Genomic DNA, 17,415 nt, shown 5'->3' with positions numbered 1-17,415 from the left:
CGGACGGCATTTCTCATAGTCTCCGTAACGATGCATTTCCTCTTGCAATTACACATATCGGTTAGTATTTAGTCGTTACTACAGTCTTTGTATTAATCACACACCGCACACCAATTGTAATTAATAACATACGTATCATCGTATTTTAACATTTATTTTACGTTCGATTGCACCATAACAACATGATCGCGGGTCTTTCGCTCCGTTCCTGTATGTGATAATTTAACGCTTAGTCTTTTTGGGACACGAGTTCCGAATTCCGTTACAACGGGCTTTGTTGTGCTTTTTTTTCAGTAGCTGTTACTTTTCCAATTTCGTGCAAATCACATAAAAGCTGCTAACATTCATAGTATCGTCGATCACTCGTGATCGCGATCCGCAGTGCAAGTTGGTTTAGGTGTGTGTGTGCTGATACACAGTAGGCGGTGCAGGTAAAGTACATTGGTGCATTATGGGGGGGTATTTACTGTCGGTGGCATTACATCTACCCATCGAACTCTTCGATATTTGCTGAAAGTGGAGAAACTGGTGATCAGTAACGGAACAGTACTCGAATAGCGACCGATAAAAAGGCATCCTCCGTGTGGTTCATGCAGTTTGGATTTAAATAACTTATGAGTTGCTTTCGATTTTTCTCCGGACAACAAGGGCACGGCAGTGTAATCGTGTTTTTTCTCTCCGTTGGTGGTAACTTATCCGTGTTTTGAACGTACCTATCGAACAGCCCCCGCGAGATGATGATGCAGATATCAATATCATCAGGGGAAAGAATTTTGGATTTTGGGAGACGAGTAACAACTGAACTGAACGAAAAGGATTATTGGCTTCGTTAAATAACTATCTATTTATCCTTTGCGCTCCTGTTAGTGTTTGCCGCGCAGTACTTTAGTGGTTATGAGTTATGTTTCGCTTAACCGTGCCGAGACGAGCTGATGACATGCGTGGTATGTGTGTGTGTGTTTTTGTTTAAATTGTTTCTCTCTAAACCAGCTCCAATCTCTTCATCTCTTTGATCAGCTCCTTGCCCATCTGGGCCGGGCTTCTCGTGACGATCACACCGGCCTTCTCGAGCGCGTTGATCTTATCCTGAGCACCGCCCTTTCCGCCGGAAATGATGGCACCAGCATGACCCATACGGCGGCCAGGCGGAGCCGAAAGGCCAGCAATGAACGATACCACTGGTTTCGCTTTGATGCCCTAAAAAAAACCAAACGAAAGTTAAACGACGAACGCAAAGAAGTTTTCCCGTTGTAAGCCGATGCAAACCACCTACCTGGTTGTACTGCATAAGATAATCGGCGGCCTTTTCCTCGGCCACACCACCGATCTCACCGATCAGGATGATGCCCTTGGTGTCGGGATCCTTCAGGAAGACCTCCAGGCAGTCGATGAAGTCGGTTCCGTTGAACGGATCGCCTCCAATGCCGACGCACAGCGTCTGGCCAAGGCCGACCTCGGTCGTCTGGTGGACGGCTTCGTAGGTCAGCGTGCCGGACCGGGACACGACTCCGATCTTGCCGCGCTTGTGAATATGTCCCGGCATAATACCGATTTTGCACTGCGGAAAAATTGAAGCGATCGAACAATTCATTATACGTAATCGGCCAGAGCGTGACAGCGCGGCAACATCTGTTGCCGCATCGGCGGTTCGTGCCAAGCATCATTCACACATTGTTCTATTTTTATCCACGACATTTTGCTTCATTTGTTCGCCGGTTCCATATGGCATTGAAAGCTGGTACGAAACCAACCTCAACGTCGCGCTGCTTGTTGCGACGTAACAGCACCTTTCGGCAATACAAGATGCGACCGTCCGTCGCAGGGAGCGGTTTTAATCAACGGATCTTGTTTACATGCACCAGAGACTCAGTTCCGCGTCCACAGAGGAGCTACAGCTCTTATCTCTTCCCGGCAAGAGGTCATTTCTTCGTTGAATATTGAACTTTGTCTTGTGAAGATAATGCAGCAGTGTGCCGGCAATCACTCACAAAAACAACACCGTCTCACACACACACATACACACACGCACACACATCGACCGACGGTCGTTCTCATTTCATCCCAACACAACATTCCTCACACGGTGCTACTTACTTGCTCGGGCGCAATGATTCCGGGGCAGTTGGGACCGACGAGACGGGACTTATCCTGCGCCAGCAGGGCGTGCTTCACCTTCACCATGTCGTGCTGGGGCACTCCCTCGGTAATGCACACGATCAGTGGCATCTCAGCCTCGATCGCTTCCATGATGGCCTTTGCGGCACCGGGCGGCGGCACGTAAATGACGGACGCTTCCGCGCCAGTAGCCTTCTTCGCTTCGGCCACCGTGTTGAACACTGGTCGGTCCAGGTGCGTGCGGCCACCCTTGCCGGGGGACACTCCACCGACCAGCTTGGTGCCATACTCGATGGCTTGCTGCGAGTGGAAGGTTCCCTGCTTGCCGGTGAATCCCTGGCAGATAACTTTCGAGTTCGAGTTCAGCTTCAGATTCTTGCGCGTGGCTTCGTAGCTCGCGAACCGAACGCTGGTCGAGAAACCATCTAGAAAAAAAGGAAACAATAGAACGGAACGTTAACACTTTGTTTGATCATGCATAATACGTCATCGAGGTAAAGGTTAACCAGCCCTTTGGCACACACCACCTTCACCGAACCGACCGGGCTACTGCGTGCGAAAACTGAACGCACAAGGCTAATAAACAAACCGCCGCACGATGACGAAGATTTAATCATGCAAAACGAGTTAGGCGACGTTGATAATAGATGCAGGCACAACTTGATTAGGAAACCGCACCAGGCGCACCTCCGCAATGTCTGCGGCGTGTGTGTGACCGCAGGCCCTTTCTATTCTTCGGGATTATGTAATTTTGCGAACTGTTTTCGCGAATACGCCGCACGGGCCAGTCCTGATTCGATTCTGCACCGCTCCAGCACTTACCTTTTACCCGGGAGAAAAGCCTTGCACTTGCGGCAGCCATCGTTGGAAGCAGAAAATGCGGAATTTAGGTAGAATCCGAGGCCGTAAGGTGCAAAGTCGCGTTTTAATCGGAACCCTCGGTCTAGTTCGATGAGCAATTTGTCGACTGGATTTGACAGCTCGCGAGCAAAGCTGACAGGGCTGCCAGACGGTCGGCAGTGTTGCCGTCTCGTGGTTATTATTTTCTGCTGCTTTCTTCGGATATTTTTTCGTGAACGTAGTTTTAATGAATAAAAATAACTTTTAATACTTTTTACATCGATTTATTCCAAGGGCTACATACTTATTGAATCACTTATTTATCTCCGCTTCCTGTAAATAGTTAAAATATCATATTCAAAGTCGATCCCGATGGGAAAAAAACTGTTTAACGAAGCTCACCCTCCTCTGGAACCTGCTGGCTTATCTTGGCAAGCGCCTCAAACGTTCTCGGTTCCCAAATGGCCAAGTCGGCCAGCACTTTCCGGTTCAACAGAATATCATTGCGATACAGCCCATACTGGAAGTCGGCAAACTGCATACCATGCTGCTCGCACCCTGCATTGACTCGCTGTGTCCACAGCTCTCGCATATCTTCCTTCTTCAGTTCACGTCCTTTCGTGGCGTATGCAAGGGCTCGGTTTACATTTCGAATCGCAATGGAATAGCAATTGCGCCGACGACCGATGTAGTGCTGAAAAACAATTGCACAGACACATTGCATGAGAGTGGGTCTTGCGGCGCGGTTCTTCCAACTGTACTTACTGCGGCTAGTTTGAAAATCCTGCGCTTTCTCCAGAACTCGTCCGGTCCCCGAGAGCGCACAAAGTTCACCACCGATGTAAAAACCATGTTTCTGGGGGCAAAGCTATAAATTTCGCTCTCCAAATCCGATTATCCCGGCAAAGTTGTGCCGAGCCCAAAACAAAACAAACATGTGCAATTTTTTACGTAATGTCACGCCTGTCAAACGGCGTTCGCGAGGAAAACACTGTCGGATGTCAGTTGTCGGGGCTCGTTTGCCGCGAGAGGGCGCTAGCAGCCATCAAAACAAACAGTGCAGAAAACCGGAAAAATATCAGCGAAAAGTTAGCGGAAGGTGCACAAAGCATTGGTTGGTGAGAAAAAGACGATTCAAGCACAACATGTACAAAGATCTGGTTGGCGGGGTAACGTACAAGCATTGAGAAAGCAAAGGGATCATTTGGACGGGTGTGCGATATCCGTGAACCATGGCCATAATGCTGTGCTACGAGGGAAGACTGAGCCTGTACTGCTTTCTGGGCGGAATGGCCAGCTTGCTGGTGTCCTACGGGGCAGAAGCATTCCTGCACGAGGAAAGCATATGGACCAAGGTGGCCCTTTCGGTGGGCTACTACATTTCGCTGAACGTTATCATACGGATAAGATACAACCCGCGGGATTATCAGGTGAGTTAGCCGCTTCAGTCCAGGTTATCATCAATATGTATGTAATGAACGAATTGTACTATTTTTTCTGTGTTGGGTTCCGTTTATCCACAGATTGCCGTGAGGGCTGCATTCCTGGGAACTGTATTATCAGCCGGAATCGTTGTTGTCCTTTACGCTCAGGAGCAGTACAAATCGTTTGGCATCTATGCCACCCTGATGGCACTGTTTCATTACACGGAATATCTGGGCATTGCCATTTGCAACCCGAAAACGCTGTCACCGGACTCGTTCATTCTGAACCACTCTATACATTACGGGTTGGCCGCTGCGGCAAGCTGGATTGAGTATTTCGTCGAGGTGCATTACTTCCCAGGTAAGTAGTAAGATCGTGGGTGTTTAATGTATTCCTCCTACTCATGTTGTACGACGTTTGTTCCAGAAATGAAAACATACAAATCGGTATGGATTGCTGGCTTGCTGCTGTGTCTAGCGGGAGAATCACTCCGGAAGGTGGCAATGATAACGGCCAGCAAGAACTTTAGCCACATTGTAAGAGAGCACAGATCCCGGGGGCAATGTAATTGTGACGATTAAACGGCTCGTTTTCCTTTCAGGTTCAATTCGAACGACACAACGAGCACGAGCTGGTGACACACGGTGTTTATGGTTGGATGAGACACCCTTCCTACGTGGGATGGTTCTATTGGTCGATAGGCACACAGGTAGATGACACGGCGAAATTTGGAAATCATCGTGGCGTTACTAACATTCCCTTTGAACCCTCTTAGATTACGCTGGCCAATCCCGTGTGCTTCGTAATTTATGCAATCGCTAGCTGGAAATTTTTCCACGACCGAATACTGATGGAGGAAATAACGCTGCTGAACTTTTTCGGCGAAGAGTACATCCAGTACCAGGAGCGTGTTCCCTCCGGCCTGCCGTACATAAGCGGGTTCCGCGTGGAACCATGATATTTCGAGCACGATCCCGGCTGCGAGGATCAAACCAGTTTTCACACGGACAAACGCAATGAGACTGATGAGCGCGTAGGAACCGGCACGGTCCGGCGATCCTTCGAGGACAATAACGAGCGACACGTGCTAGAAATGGCAAAGGTGGATGTGGAACGAAGAAGAAGCATCGGCGGTGGTGGCAGTGGTGGTGGAATAGAGCACAGTCGTAACCGGAGATACTCGGGAACGTACGATAACTGTGATGATCAGGATGCATCATCGTTGGTGTAGGAATCGTATCTCGGTTCATTTCCCTCCGGATGGGGAATTTCTTTTGTTGCATTTTTGTTTGGACAAAAAAGAATCAGAACGTACATTTTAGCTACATAGTTAGAGCCTGGAAAGGTCATGGTGAGCTTATCATCACTAAACAAATGCACAGACAACAGACATAGGTATGATAAATGTTTCCTCTTTAATTCCCTGATCCCTCCAGAACTGAACCAAACGCATCGGTTCGTGAATGCTACAGCACAGTTAATCATTAATCAAGGACAGAAGTAAGCACTACCGACAGCGGTGTATATTTATAGTTTCGATAACAAATCGTAGCTTTAGTATGGTTGTACTAATTTATATGTATACAAGTGCATGTATTTTTCGTTTTCTTACAAAACAAACAAGAACCATTTACAAAACCCAGTGCCACAGAATGGTTAGAGAAACGTGCAAACTAATACAAAACTGTTCGTAAAAAATCGTCTCCGCGTGGTTTAGTTCCTTTCAATGCGCACCTTGGCCGACTCCTTTACGTTAAAGTTCGGTACACGATCCTTCTTGCCCAGGATCTTTGTCGTCGGCTCAATGTAGGTGACGTTGCTGATGATGCTCAGCACCCGGCGCTCGATAATGCCTAGGAACAGTTTAGCATTGTTCAGCGTTACCCGACGTTCGTTGTTGAGCAGGTTCAGTATGGGCGCCTCATCGCACATGAGAAGTCTGTGGAAATTTCCCAAAAGACATTAGTCACGTGTGCTTTGAAAGATGCTCCTAGTCGATCCCATTTTCTTACTTGTATATTCGTTCAGCCATTCTCAGCAGCTCGTCCAGCTTAACGTCCAACTTCAGCTTAACTTCCTGGGCCGTTTCGGCCGCCTCACGACACTCCTGCTCTGCGAGGCGCAGTGCATCGATGTTGTCATCCTGCGAGTGCTCCTTCGACTCGTTGATTGCTATCTGTTCCGCTGTGGAAAAGCATACAAAAAAAAACATTGAAAAATAATTAAACTCCTTTTCTTCGCCCCTCGCATCGGGATCTACGAACCAATGTTGTCCTGCAGCAGTTGCACACTTTCGGTGAGCGTTTCCACCTCGTGGCTCAGCTCGTTCACGTAGTTGAAGAGGGCAAAGTTTTCCTCCTCCTTTTTGATGAACTTGGCCACCAGCCGATCGATGTCGTCCTCGCCCGAGAAGTTCATGATACGCGTCATGATCTGCTCGTACTCCTGGTACTGCTTCTCGAGATGCTCCAGCATCTTCTTGCGCTTCTGTGCCTCGCGCTCCTCCAGCTCCGCATTGGCGCGCCGCTGCCCCTTGATGCCCAGGAACTCTTGCAGCTTGGCGTCATGATCGAGCTTGCGCTGCAGCTCGCGCATCTCCTGTATGTGGGCCAGCTTGTCGCTTTGGCCCTTATCCTTGAGGATCTGCAGCTTGGTGCAGAGCTCCTCCCTCGTATCGTACGCCGAGGTGGCCTGTTCGATCAGATCGATCATGTAGCGCTTGCCCTCGTTCAGCTTGTTCACCAGCTTCTCCCACATGATGTTGAAGGTGGCCCGTTCCGTCAGCATGTGGTCGATGGTTTGGCGCAACTGCGCATTCTCCGCCATAACCGCACCGGCCCGCTTGTTCACCACGTCCAGCCGGTTCTCCAGCTTCTTGACGGACTGTTGCGCCTTGGCAATGGTTTCGTTGTACAGATTGTCCGTCACCTCGTTGTTCCGTATCTCGGCAATCTCGCGGTGGATCTTCTTGATGTGGCCCTCCAGCTCCCACAGACTGTCCTTCTTCGCCTTCAGCGCCTGGTGTGCCTTTTCCTGCCGATCGTACGCCAGCTCCAGCACACCCTCCAGCTCCTGCTCGCGCTTGGAGTGCGTACCGTTCTCCTCGCAGTTCAGCTGCAGCTGCAGCTGCTGCTTTTCCTTCTCGAGCACGCGGATGTTTTGCTCGAACTTGCGCAACGCTTTCGATTTCGTGTCCAGGAACGAGGCGCGCTCGTTCAGCAGCGTCCGGAGCAGCTTCTGCAGCCGCGATATCTCCGCCTCGGCCAGCTGATCCATCTCGTACTGCTCGGCCGCCCCGATCTCCGACGCCATCTTCGGTTGGCTGGACATGGTTGGGGTTTCGCGTTTGCACTAAGTAACCGCGGGGCGCGTCGTGCCTTTAGCTCACTGAAAGCACGCAATAAGATGGCAGCAAACGCTATAATGAGGAACACAAATAGTTGCGCACACGGTGTGCTTTTGCAACGCCGGAACATTGTCCGTTTGTTGGGGGGCGAAAGATACGGCGGAACAACGTGCAAAACTGGTGCAAACAATTAGCATAAATAAATGATTTGATTGAAGATGAATATGCGGGAGAGCGAAAGAGGGAGAGAAGCACAGAAAACGCAAATAGGAAGTGCAATCGTTTCGCTTGTGTTTTTGGGAAAGTTTGCAGGTAAAATGCGTCTGGTGCATGGAGCTTCTTGTTGTTGTTGTTGGTGCAAGCGGAAGTAAAATTCCGATGGAAACTGGCGCTGACTAGGGGAAACAAGAAAAAGCTCATCTCCAACACCACCAGACGCACCCGACCCACTGTTGGGTAGGGTGTGAAACAATGGTGCGAATATTGTTGTGCGATCTTCAATTCTCCCAAAAACAAAGCAAAAAAACACTTTCTATCTTTGCACACACACCCCCACCCACCACGGTTGGAGCAAAACGAGAGCTGGAAAACAAACGGGGACACTTCCGAGAAAAGCGAGATTGAACGGAGGGGGGAAATTCTATTTATGCGCCCGCTGCAGGGTTAAACAATTGATTTCTATTTCAAATCACCTTTCTTTTCAGAACTGTTTCACTTTCATCGGGGGAAAAAGGGTGAGTGAAAATTCCCACCCCAATCGCTAATCGAGTTGGATTAAACGGATGAAAAACACCTCCAAGAATGTCGCAGTTGGAATACGGACTGACTTCATCAAAGACTCGCACAAGCTCTTCTCTGCCGGAATGAGGAAAGTGTGCCCCAAGCTGGGTCGAAATGCCATCGATACACTCGTTTGATCGATAGAGTGCTATGCGTTGCCATGGAGATGCCTTGCCGTACGACTTCCGATCCGGGCGAGGGATGGTTGTTCCGACATGGTAGTTTTTGTTGTTGTATTGCCTTTGTATTTCATTCATCCCGGCGGTGAAATGATCCATCATCACTATCACCATCATCGATTGATTCAACCTAATTAATTGGCCGCGTGATCACTGGTGAAAGGGTTTTACATGGGGCGGGCGCCAACGCTTGGACGAGATTTGAGCGGCACGCTTTTAATCACTTCCTCCCAAATAACTCCACAACCGGAGGAAGGGGTTTGGTTGCTGTTATTTCCTCAGGCCATGTTGGGTCAAAAAAGTAGGGCTCTAAACTGTCGGACCATTTTCCCGGTGGCACTTCCGAGGGAGGGTGAGCGAACACTTTGTTCGTAGTGAAAAGTGCCGACACCTTTGAGAATCGCGACAGCAACTGAACCCCTTTTTTGTGGGTCGAGTGTGGTCACCGCTGTATAACGGGGAAGTGTTCGACATACGCTGGCATAGCGCAGGTGCATTCGGAAAATGTCGCCGTTCCGGCATGGAGTTATGCAATTTGTCAGCTTTGTCCGTTGTAATGAGGCTTTTGAAATGGTTTCATGAAAGCCATACGGTGTACTTTTTGTATGGGTTATTTGTGTGGTATTTGTGCGAATGGGGGTTTCAAGCGATGTAACAGTAAGTGTGATCAATCTTCATCTTCTTCTATATCCTTGGAAGGATCCTGTACATAATTAGTTTCAAATTGACCCTTCAACCTCCAACGTGACACCCTTAAGTGGCCCCATTTTATCTCACCAGTACATCAACGACACCGCACCGCACTCAAGCGTGCTATCCTAATTTCTACTGACTGCTGACTCCTAAACAAACAGCAAGCAAGCAAACCAGCCAGTCTTTCGGTGGCCCTTTTTCCTTTCAAACGCCACAACGCGTCAGCGGCTGACGCAATGCACTTGTCACAATGCTTGTATGTTCGGGCGCCCCAAAACACACATGGCGGAGAGGGGGCCCTTATTATAGCATCCATCTTTTTTTTTTCTTCGAGGCCGCATGTGCATTTTCACTCGAGTGCATCCACGGGCAGCCCAGACAGGGCCCGGGTCGGTCGGGTTGCGAAAATTGTATGTTTTGTGAAGTTGCAACCGTCCGCAACGACGAAAAGCACAACTTTTGTTTACAACTCGCCGCCAAACCCCACCGACCGAATCTTCTTGCCGGCTGGAGGCCGTTGTGGCGTTGTGGCTGCACCAGACAGAAGCTCAGCAGCCTGCCGGGGCCTCAACGGGGCAGTACCAACCGGTTCGTGTTCGTTACGAGGTTCTACACAGGTGGGGTTGGCAAGAAACAATGGAGTAGAATGAATGGTAAGCGGCAGTGAGCATTGTTAGTAGCGGTACAAATGCTGGTGCGCCAGCATGGATTATGATCAGCTTAACACAAATCATAAAATGTTGTTTCGTTTGAGGCCATTTACATAAGTTCCAATTTATATCACAATTAGAAGCGTAACGGTGGTGGTTTATTCGAAGCTTGATTAGGACGTGATGATCGCTTCCTTATCAATGTGCTATGAGTAGTTTGCCAAACGATTGCAATTAATTGATCAACCTTACAACATTAACCCTCAAAGCAGATGTTCTTAAGACGCAACAGCAGCAACATCGGACCAATTCACCACAAACCTTGCACTGTGATACAGTTCGATTTGAAAATGTAACGCTTCATTTCAACCGCCGAACGAATCGACTGGGCCCTCCCGAAGGTCTGCTGGGGCGGAAGCAGTGCATTCTGCCGCGTGAGAGACCTTTTGCGGTCCGCAAGATCGGCTGCTAAGGTTATCGGCTGTAGCTGTAACCGTGGCAACCACCATCCATCGATGGTATCGAATTAATTACCTTCGTTAAAGCTTAACAAACGGAACCGCTGCGCCGCTGGTATCCGGTGCGAGGAAATGGAGTGATTTAGTCGAACTTAGAAGGTGGAAGGTATCCACTACCACCAACCTACCCACTCATTTATGTAGATGAACCATCACGATGATCGTCGCTCGTTCGAGGCGAATATTTAACAAGGCAGAAGACCACTTCCTGCCGCGGCGACGACTACTCGCTTGCGCTGAAGCCTTGTAGCCAACCGGCCCAAAGAGAAAGTGATAAGCTGAGAACGGTTTCGGTGGGCTTTCTTTGCGCCCCATAAATCGAGGGGGCGGGGGGGGGTGTGGAAAATGCACCGCGATGGGAAATTTTGTTTACGAGCGTGCTGAGGTAGTGTTTCTCCCATCGGTTGCCCATTCAGCGGCAGTGTTTATGCGTCTGCCATCAAGCTAAAGTGGGTGTGCGTACGAAAAGATGAAGAAGATTTTTCTCAGCGCCCGCGTTTGCGCGTAGTGTTTGCGTTTAAACGCGTGTGCGATGCGTGCGGAAGTGAAAAGCGTTAATATCTGTCGAATTGGGAATGCTCGCACTCCACGGAGGTAACAATTGAAAAGAAGAGAGAGAAAAAAAACAACACAGATACAGTTCTTAATTATCCACGGGTTTCGTGTCAAAAACTGCGCCTCGACCGGTAAACAAACACACGACACATTAACAATCGTTGGGAAATTGTGTGCCATTTTCCACCGTGGCTGTCCCAAAACTCCATTGTCTCCGTTGGCGCCGGAATTCGTGGGTCAAAAGTGCATCGGCAACTGCACTTCGCTGGGCCGGAGGTTCTCGCCCCACATTTTGGGGTCAATTTGAGGGGACTGCCATAAATGCCACCGCCACAACGCAAGCAAACAAGTTCATGAGCAAACGCCTACCGGACAATAACCTCTTGCACCCGGCCCACCCACAGGGTAGCTTTCCCCATCGGGCGATAAGCATTTATTATTAACGGTATTTTGCGTTTGGGATGAAATGTGTATCAGGCGTTTGTTCCATATAATAAATTTTAATCCTCCTCCTTTAGCTCCCGAACAAAAAAAAACAGGTGCCTTTCCCCCCGAGCTGATGGGAACACTTTCAGTGACACCTTTTTGGAGAGAGGAAAAAAAAACAGTTTCCCGCGTAGAAGAACAAGTGCGCAAAGAGTCACGCCACAGCGACGCGCACAAGCTGCGCTGCGTTGCTCAAGCGCGGGACACGCGGGCCCCCGAAAGGAAATATGATGGCTGCTTGTATGACCCAGTAAATCACATGCCCGGCCACCGTCGGCAATGGTAATAATGCTAATAATAGCCCCGCCGAATGCCGTCACACGGGTAGGCACGCTGCGTTTTCCTTCCATTCTCGAAACAACAAAAAACGGCATTTACCGGAGTTAATGCGTCGCTGTGTGTTGGTATTTTACTAAACGACGTACTGGTGTTGCGTTTTCCCGTACCATCACTTATGCTTATTACAATTTCGGCGGCACAATGTGTGCTGTTTTGGTACGCTTTTCGGTGAGAGGATTTTAAATCGTTTTTCACTCGATCAACAAGCAAAGGGATGGTATTAAAATTAATTTAGAAAAAAACATACAACCGTCTTGACAGTACGAAGATTCCATGCGAACGCTTCTCACTCACCTTGACTTTCATCCAACCCCATTCCACGAACTTACCAACTCGCGGAATGGCAGACGCATCAAAGCATGCGCCGAGCATTTGGGGATTGGGTGCACGTGATCGCATTGCAGACACAGGCTTCCCTCGCGCGCGCACACTAACTCATGCCTTTGCCATTTCCATGCATTTCTGTGCCTTTGCTTTCTGTGTCAGGGCGTACATTTTCTAAACTCGTACGTACTATTTCGGATGGCTTTACAACGCGGGGAGAGAGAGAGAGGGGCAAACCCATATAAACATACGGGCAGGAAGACGATTGCAAGCAAATTGTTTCATGGCCAATGAATTTGAAAGGCTCAATGGGGAAATGACGACGATGGCGACGACGACGGTGCTTTGCTGTACCGTTGAGGGAACGCTCCCCTCACCCCTCAGTGCTCACAAATTCATACACCACCACCACAGAGAGCAGCAAGTGGTGCAGTGTCGTAGGAAGAAGCGCACAAAACGGGGCGGCGCGGGTGGCATGGATTTGATCCAAAAGAAGGGTTATGATTTAGCTGCACAGTGACCATTAGTAGAGATTTGTTCAGGAAAAGAGCTGCACTTTGAAGGGCTTGGTTGCGTTCGTTTCCATTTCCTGTGCGTAGGCTTCAATTACACTCTGCTGCTGCTTGCATGAGAGACGAAGAGAAATTGATGAATAATACATTTTATATGAAGGCATTTCTGGGCGTGAAAGTATTGGTCCAACTGCCAGTGCATTTGCATAGCGCCTTTTCTGTCTGAGTTTGTTTTCATATTCCTCTCCCGCCCTGCCACAAACACACACATCTTGTCGAAGCGTCTGTGAGGCCGTTTGGTGCAGCCTCCATTGCATCATTTTCCTGTCGCACGCCGAAGCCGAACCAAGCTGAGCTAAGCCAAGCCAGCACAGCCACAGTAACAGAAACGGAAATTGCTCCGCTTGGCAGTGGTGTTGGCTGCTGTGGAAGTGGAACCATCATGTACCGCCATGCTGTTTATCTGCTGCTTCCGTCGATTCAAACGCGCAATCGAGCGTGATGCAATCTGTCAAAAGGGATTTCCCCTGCCGTCCAACCTCCCGTCCCTGTGGGGCCACCTGAAATTGGGCTTCTGATGCAGGTACGGTGCATCTAATTATGGTTTACGATGCATCGCACATCCATTCGCCTGTTGGCTGGCGGCAAGCACGATTATTGCCATGCTTTCCGAAGGCCTTTATTGCCCTTTCGGAAGAAGAGCTAGCAAGAGGAGGGAGAGAGATAGAGGAGGACGTCAATGAAACATTTTATCTATATTTGTTCTGCTAAGCTACCGGGAGACTGGGAGGCCACCACCACTGGCAGTACACGACCAGTCAAGCTTTATTTTCCCACCACTCCCAGCACTCAGGATGCAGTGATGGGGGGAAAAGTGTTCAATCCTTGTGAAACCTTTCTGCTTCATCTCTGAGCGCCCTGGAGCTTGAGTTATCATCGCCACGGTATCGCAACATCCAATCAATCCATTTGCTGTGGACCAATGGCTGTTGTTGCTACTTTACCAGTATTATTAACCGAAATGGCACCACACGTGTGAGTGTGTAGGGCGAAAGCTCGCAAGGCGTGAAAGTCTTTTTGCCAATCAATAAACAAATTATTCGTTCGGTACGGCCCGGACCCGCGAGCCGTCGTGGCGTGAGTGGCATCATCAGCGTTTCATAATGATTTGATGGAAGCTAATTGGTACGTTCAGATGGTTTGGGGGAATTTTTTTGTTTGTTACTGTTGTTACACACACACACACACGCGTATAAATTCACACAAAGCATACACATTTTGCGCCTTGTTAAGATGGACGCGAAGCGAAGCTTGTGAAGCTGCGAAACACACGAGCTGAACGGTAGCGGAAGCGACAAACCTCTCCGAATGCTCCTGGGTGGTACCGCGCAAGATGCGCGAGAGAAGTTGGCGGAATGTGAATTGAATGTGCTCAAAATAGATACGCAGACACATGCTTCAGCAGCAGTAGTAGCAAAAAAACAGAAGACTTAATTGGAAGATTGGCACTATCAAGCGTGTGGTGTCTATTTCCTGGTAATTAAGGAGGTAACATTAGATACTCCACAAAGTATGTTAATTCCAGCAATAAATGTGCTTTGCGATAAGATTACGGACGGAAAAGCACCATTTGTAGATTACACTCTACACGGGGGAAGTATAAAGCGCAAAAGACCAAAATACTGAAGCGTTCTAGCTATAATATTAGCGTAAAATTTAACATTGTCTTGAACTTGGAGCAAATTGAACTTGAATTTGGGACCGTATTTAAACGGTTTAATGCCCTTAGATGTGAAACAAACTTCTGCATGCCATTATGGTTCTGTCCCTCGATCGTCAAAACGATCAGTCATGTCAGATTTAATTGAATTATTTCGCTCAACCTAGCCCGAGGACGCCCATGGTTTGCAAAGTCCAAAATTGTCCATTGCCATGGCTTTACCGCAAGGTTGACTGACTACTCGACACGACTCAAGCGCGTTTCACACTGCACAGTTCAATGTTGGAGGTGAAATTTCGATCAAATCCCACGTACGCAAGCAAAATTGAGAATTTATCTCCCCCTGCTCATGAGGGGGGAAGGGGGGTCTGGGTGTGCCAAAGAGGGTTAGTGGTCTGCGGGGCCAATCCCGAGGTTACGCTTGATGGAGCTGATGTTGTTGCTATTTTCCCCGATTTGGTTGCAACAACAGCAGCAGCAACAGCACACACATTTGGCATTGTGTCCGGTTTTAATGTTGATGGTGGCGTTGCTGGTGCGTTGCAGTGCCTCCTCCCACCTGCAGTGTGTGATGATGTGAACATGCATATTTTTTCAATTCCAACCACGATGACCTCTGCTTGATCACAGCACACCACGAGCCATCGACGGAAGCTGGATGGAAGAAGAGCAGAGAGCGCCACACAGAGCGCCTTGTTGTGGTGGTGTAAAACATTAATTTATGATTCGTTTGTGGGCGCTTTTCTGCACTCCCGCAGTGGGGTGGAATTTGCGTATCTCACCCATCAAACGGCACGACTGCATGCAAATGAGTGATGTTGATGCCTGCTAATGCTAATTTGGCAACGCTTGCATAATGTGGCCAGGCGAGATGCGATGGATGGATGCAACGAGCAACCCCAGCGGGCCCGATCTTGATGATGAAGAAGAAGCTTCGAGAGTTTGGAGGGCGATTTTTTTCTCCTATCGGGCCCATAAATCTCGGTACCTTTGGGGCGTTTGTGGCCGGTGCGTATTGTGCCACCGTGCCACCATTACACATACCCGGGTGCGCAAGGCTTGTTGATTCAATTAATCGTAAATAATCGATTGGCAAAACCGCACCAAAAGGCGTGCAATATTGTGTATTTCCATAGCGCTGATAAAGCACCCTCCCGAGCCTGAGTCTCCCCCCCCCCCCCAAAAAGTGTTTACTTCCCGCTTGTGTAATCATCTTTTGGTGATGGGTTTTTTTTTTTGGTTGGCAACTTTTATGATGCGTAATTGCTTTCCCGTACGGGCGTTAGTTATGAGTGCCTAAAATGCCAAGAAAAAAGAATACAGAAAAACATGCTATTAAACGTTTACAGACAGCATTTCGTGATGGGAGGTTTAACAAACGATTGCGTTACACACGAATCCAGAAGCTTTGGCTAATTTGGCTTGGGATGAGCACAATTAGAAACGCATTAAGAGGACAGCCGGCAGAATGCTCGTAGTCTCTTTTCCGAGCGAGGGAAACTGCTGCTTTTAAGCAATAGGTTAATGACCAGGAACTATTTTGACATGTACATTTATTTTCCCTGTTTGTATTTTAAGCAAACAACAATACAGTTTTGTTGCTGAAACGCACGGTACAAAAACACGGTTCTTTCTATTAACATATTCAAAGCAAAGGGAAAGGCACACAGGGAACAGGTGTCGTTTTTGTGAGTGTGTGTTACTATTGCCCTCTGCACCATCCTGCACCATCGGCTAGACGAGGGAAATGTCACCTATCGTCCGACACGTCTGCCGACACTGCTGGGTCGCTGGGAAAAGTGAAACATTTCAGTTCCGTGCCAACAAAACAGGGAGAAAACAATCGCAACTATCTCATCTGCCGTTTGGTTTTTTCGCGTGCAAAAGAACAACAACAGGTGGAACAACCCAGCTCTGCTACACAAGGGTGTCTGTCACAAAACAAACAACAAAAAACACAATGCGTAAAAAATCACAATCGCATAGAGTGCGCAAAACATGTGTGTTTGTATGGGAGAGTGAGACTACCATGGTGGAAAATGTCGAAACTGCAGACTATTTCAAACGGAAAAGTCAAGCCAAACGAACGCGTACGCAAATGGCAACAAACCCGGCGGCGGCTGCGCAACGCAACACTACACAATGGTAGTAGATCCCAACCGAATAGTGTGTATCTAATGGCCAGCCCCCCGGGTTTAATTGCCGCGATGCCACAGGGCGCGCGGTAGAAGAAGATGGTCGCGCAGTTACGCAGCGCCCAACACGACACGGCCATGAATTTGCGCGGCCAAGCTAGCCAGTACCAGCTTACCATTGGCAGATGAGGAATGGGCATGAAAATGGCCGCAATGGTAGCAATTTTCGGTCCTGAAGCAACACAGCCACACGATTGTGATCCGTCCAAGGGGGGGTCTTCTGAAGGTCTGAGCGTGATCGGAGCGCTTCCTCGGCCGCCTAACGGAACGGAGCGCGTGGGGCGTGATCGTGAATCGAAATGCTCACGCAAACTGTCATCTTTGGCGTACCTAGGGACCTGGTGGATCTGTGAAAATGGCCGCAGATTCCGATGTCATGTCAATGAGCCCGGGAGTTTCGCGCTCAAGGTGAAAAGGTGCACCACAAGCCCACATCCGATCGTGAAGTTGTTCGGTTGGGCGTTTTTCTCTCTTTTTCCCATGGTTCTTTTGCGGTAGCAATTTCCGTCCACCTCAGGCCCTGCGCCATTCCACCCCGAGAACAGGTCCAGCATGATTCGTGTGCGGTCGAAACGGGTTTTTTCGACGATCATTATGGGCACGTTCGGTTTCGGTTAGGTGTGTAGCTATTTTGCTAATAGTCTGTCGGTTAGGTCGGCTTCTGGAAGCCGCCAAAACCGATGGTTGGTCACGTAGAACCGATTCTGTGAAGCGGTGTGTGGCTGTGTGTGATGAAAT

General features: G+C 48.9%; 4 protein-coding genes across 4 annotated transcripts; 1 reads left to right on the top strand and 3 right to left on the bottom strand.

Moving 5' to 3' along the window:
• Positions 1-959: 959 nt before the first annotated feature.
• Positions 960-3,134, bottom strand: LOC1281865 (succinate--CoA ligase [ADP/GDP-forming] subunit alpha, mitochondrial). Its single transcript, XM_321835.5, has 4 exons — positions 2,938-3,134; positions 2,095-2,540; positions 1,274-1,558; positions 960-1,197 (listed from the first exon to the last, which is right to left on the bottom strand). Exons 1-4 carry the CDS (start codon positions 2,975-2,977, stop codon positions 982-984), a joined length of 987 nt encoding a protein of 328 aa, XP_321835.2. The 5' UTR covers positions 2,978-3,134; the 3' UTR covers positions 960-981.
• An 89-nt stretch (positions 3,135-3,223) lies between these two features.
• LOC5667583 (large ribosomal subunit protein bL20m) lies at positions 3,224-3,863 on the bottom strand. The gene is made up of 3 exons (XM_001689314.3): positions 3,721-3,863; positions 3,358-3,649; positions 3,224-3,288 (listed from the first exon to the last, which is right to left on the bottom strand). The coding sequence occupies exons 1-3, from the start codon at positions 3,805-3,807 to the stop codon at positions 3,272-3,274; spliced, it is 396 nt and encodes a 131-aa protein (XP_001689366.3). The 5' UTR covers positions 3,808-3,863; the 3' UTR covers positions 3,224-3,271.
• Positions 3,864-4,081: 218 nt separating this feature from the next.
• Positions 4,082-6,363, top strand: LOC1281867 (protein-S-isoprenylcysteine O-methyltransferase). Its single transcript, XM_321837.4, has 5 exons — positions 4,082-4,385; positions 4,479-4,740; positions 4,807-4,916; positions 4,982-5,089; positions 5,156-6,363. Exons 1-5 carry the CDS (start codon positions 4,188-4,190, stop codon positions 5,336-5,338), a joined length of 861 nt encoding a protein of 286 aa, XP_321837.4. The 5' UTR covers positions 4,082-4,187; the 3' UTR covers positions 5,339-6,363.
• On the bottom strand, positions 5,869-8,644 carry LOC1281868 (coiled-coil domain-containing protein 63). Its single transcript, XM_321838.5, has 4 exons — positions 8,419-8,644; positions 6,645-7,767; positions 6,393-6,564; positions 5,869-6,319 (listed from the first exon to the last, which is right to left on the bottom strand). Exons 2-4 carry the CDS (start codon positions 7,708-7,710, stop codon positions 6,094-6,096), a joined length of 1,464 nt encoding a protein of 487 aa, XP_321838.4. The 5' UTR covers positions 7,711-7,767; positions 8,419-8,644; the 3' UTR covers positions 5,869-6,093.
• Between the last annotated feature and the right edge of the window lie 8,771 nt (positions 8,645-17,415).

Source organism: Anopheles gambiae, chromosome 2, assembly GCF_943734735.2.
Source record: "Anopheles gambiae chromosome 2, idAnoGambNW_F1_1, whole genome shotgun sequence".
NCBI classification, from domain to species: Eukaryota; Metazoa; Arthropoda; class Insecta; order Diptera; family Culicidae; genus Anopheles; species Anopheles gambiae.
Note: the sequence above shows the minus strand (reverse complement) of the source record. Positions and strands in the feature narration are given on the sequence as shown.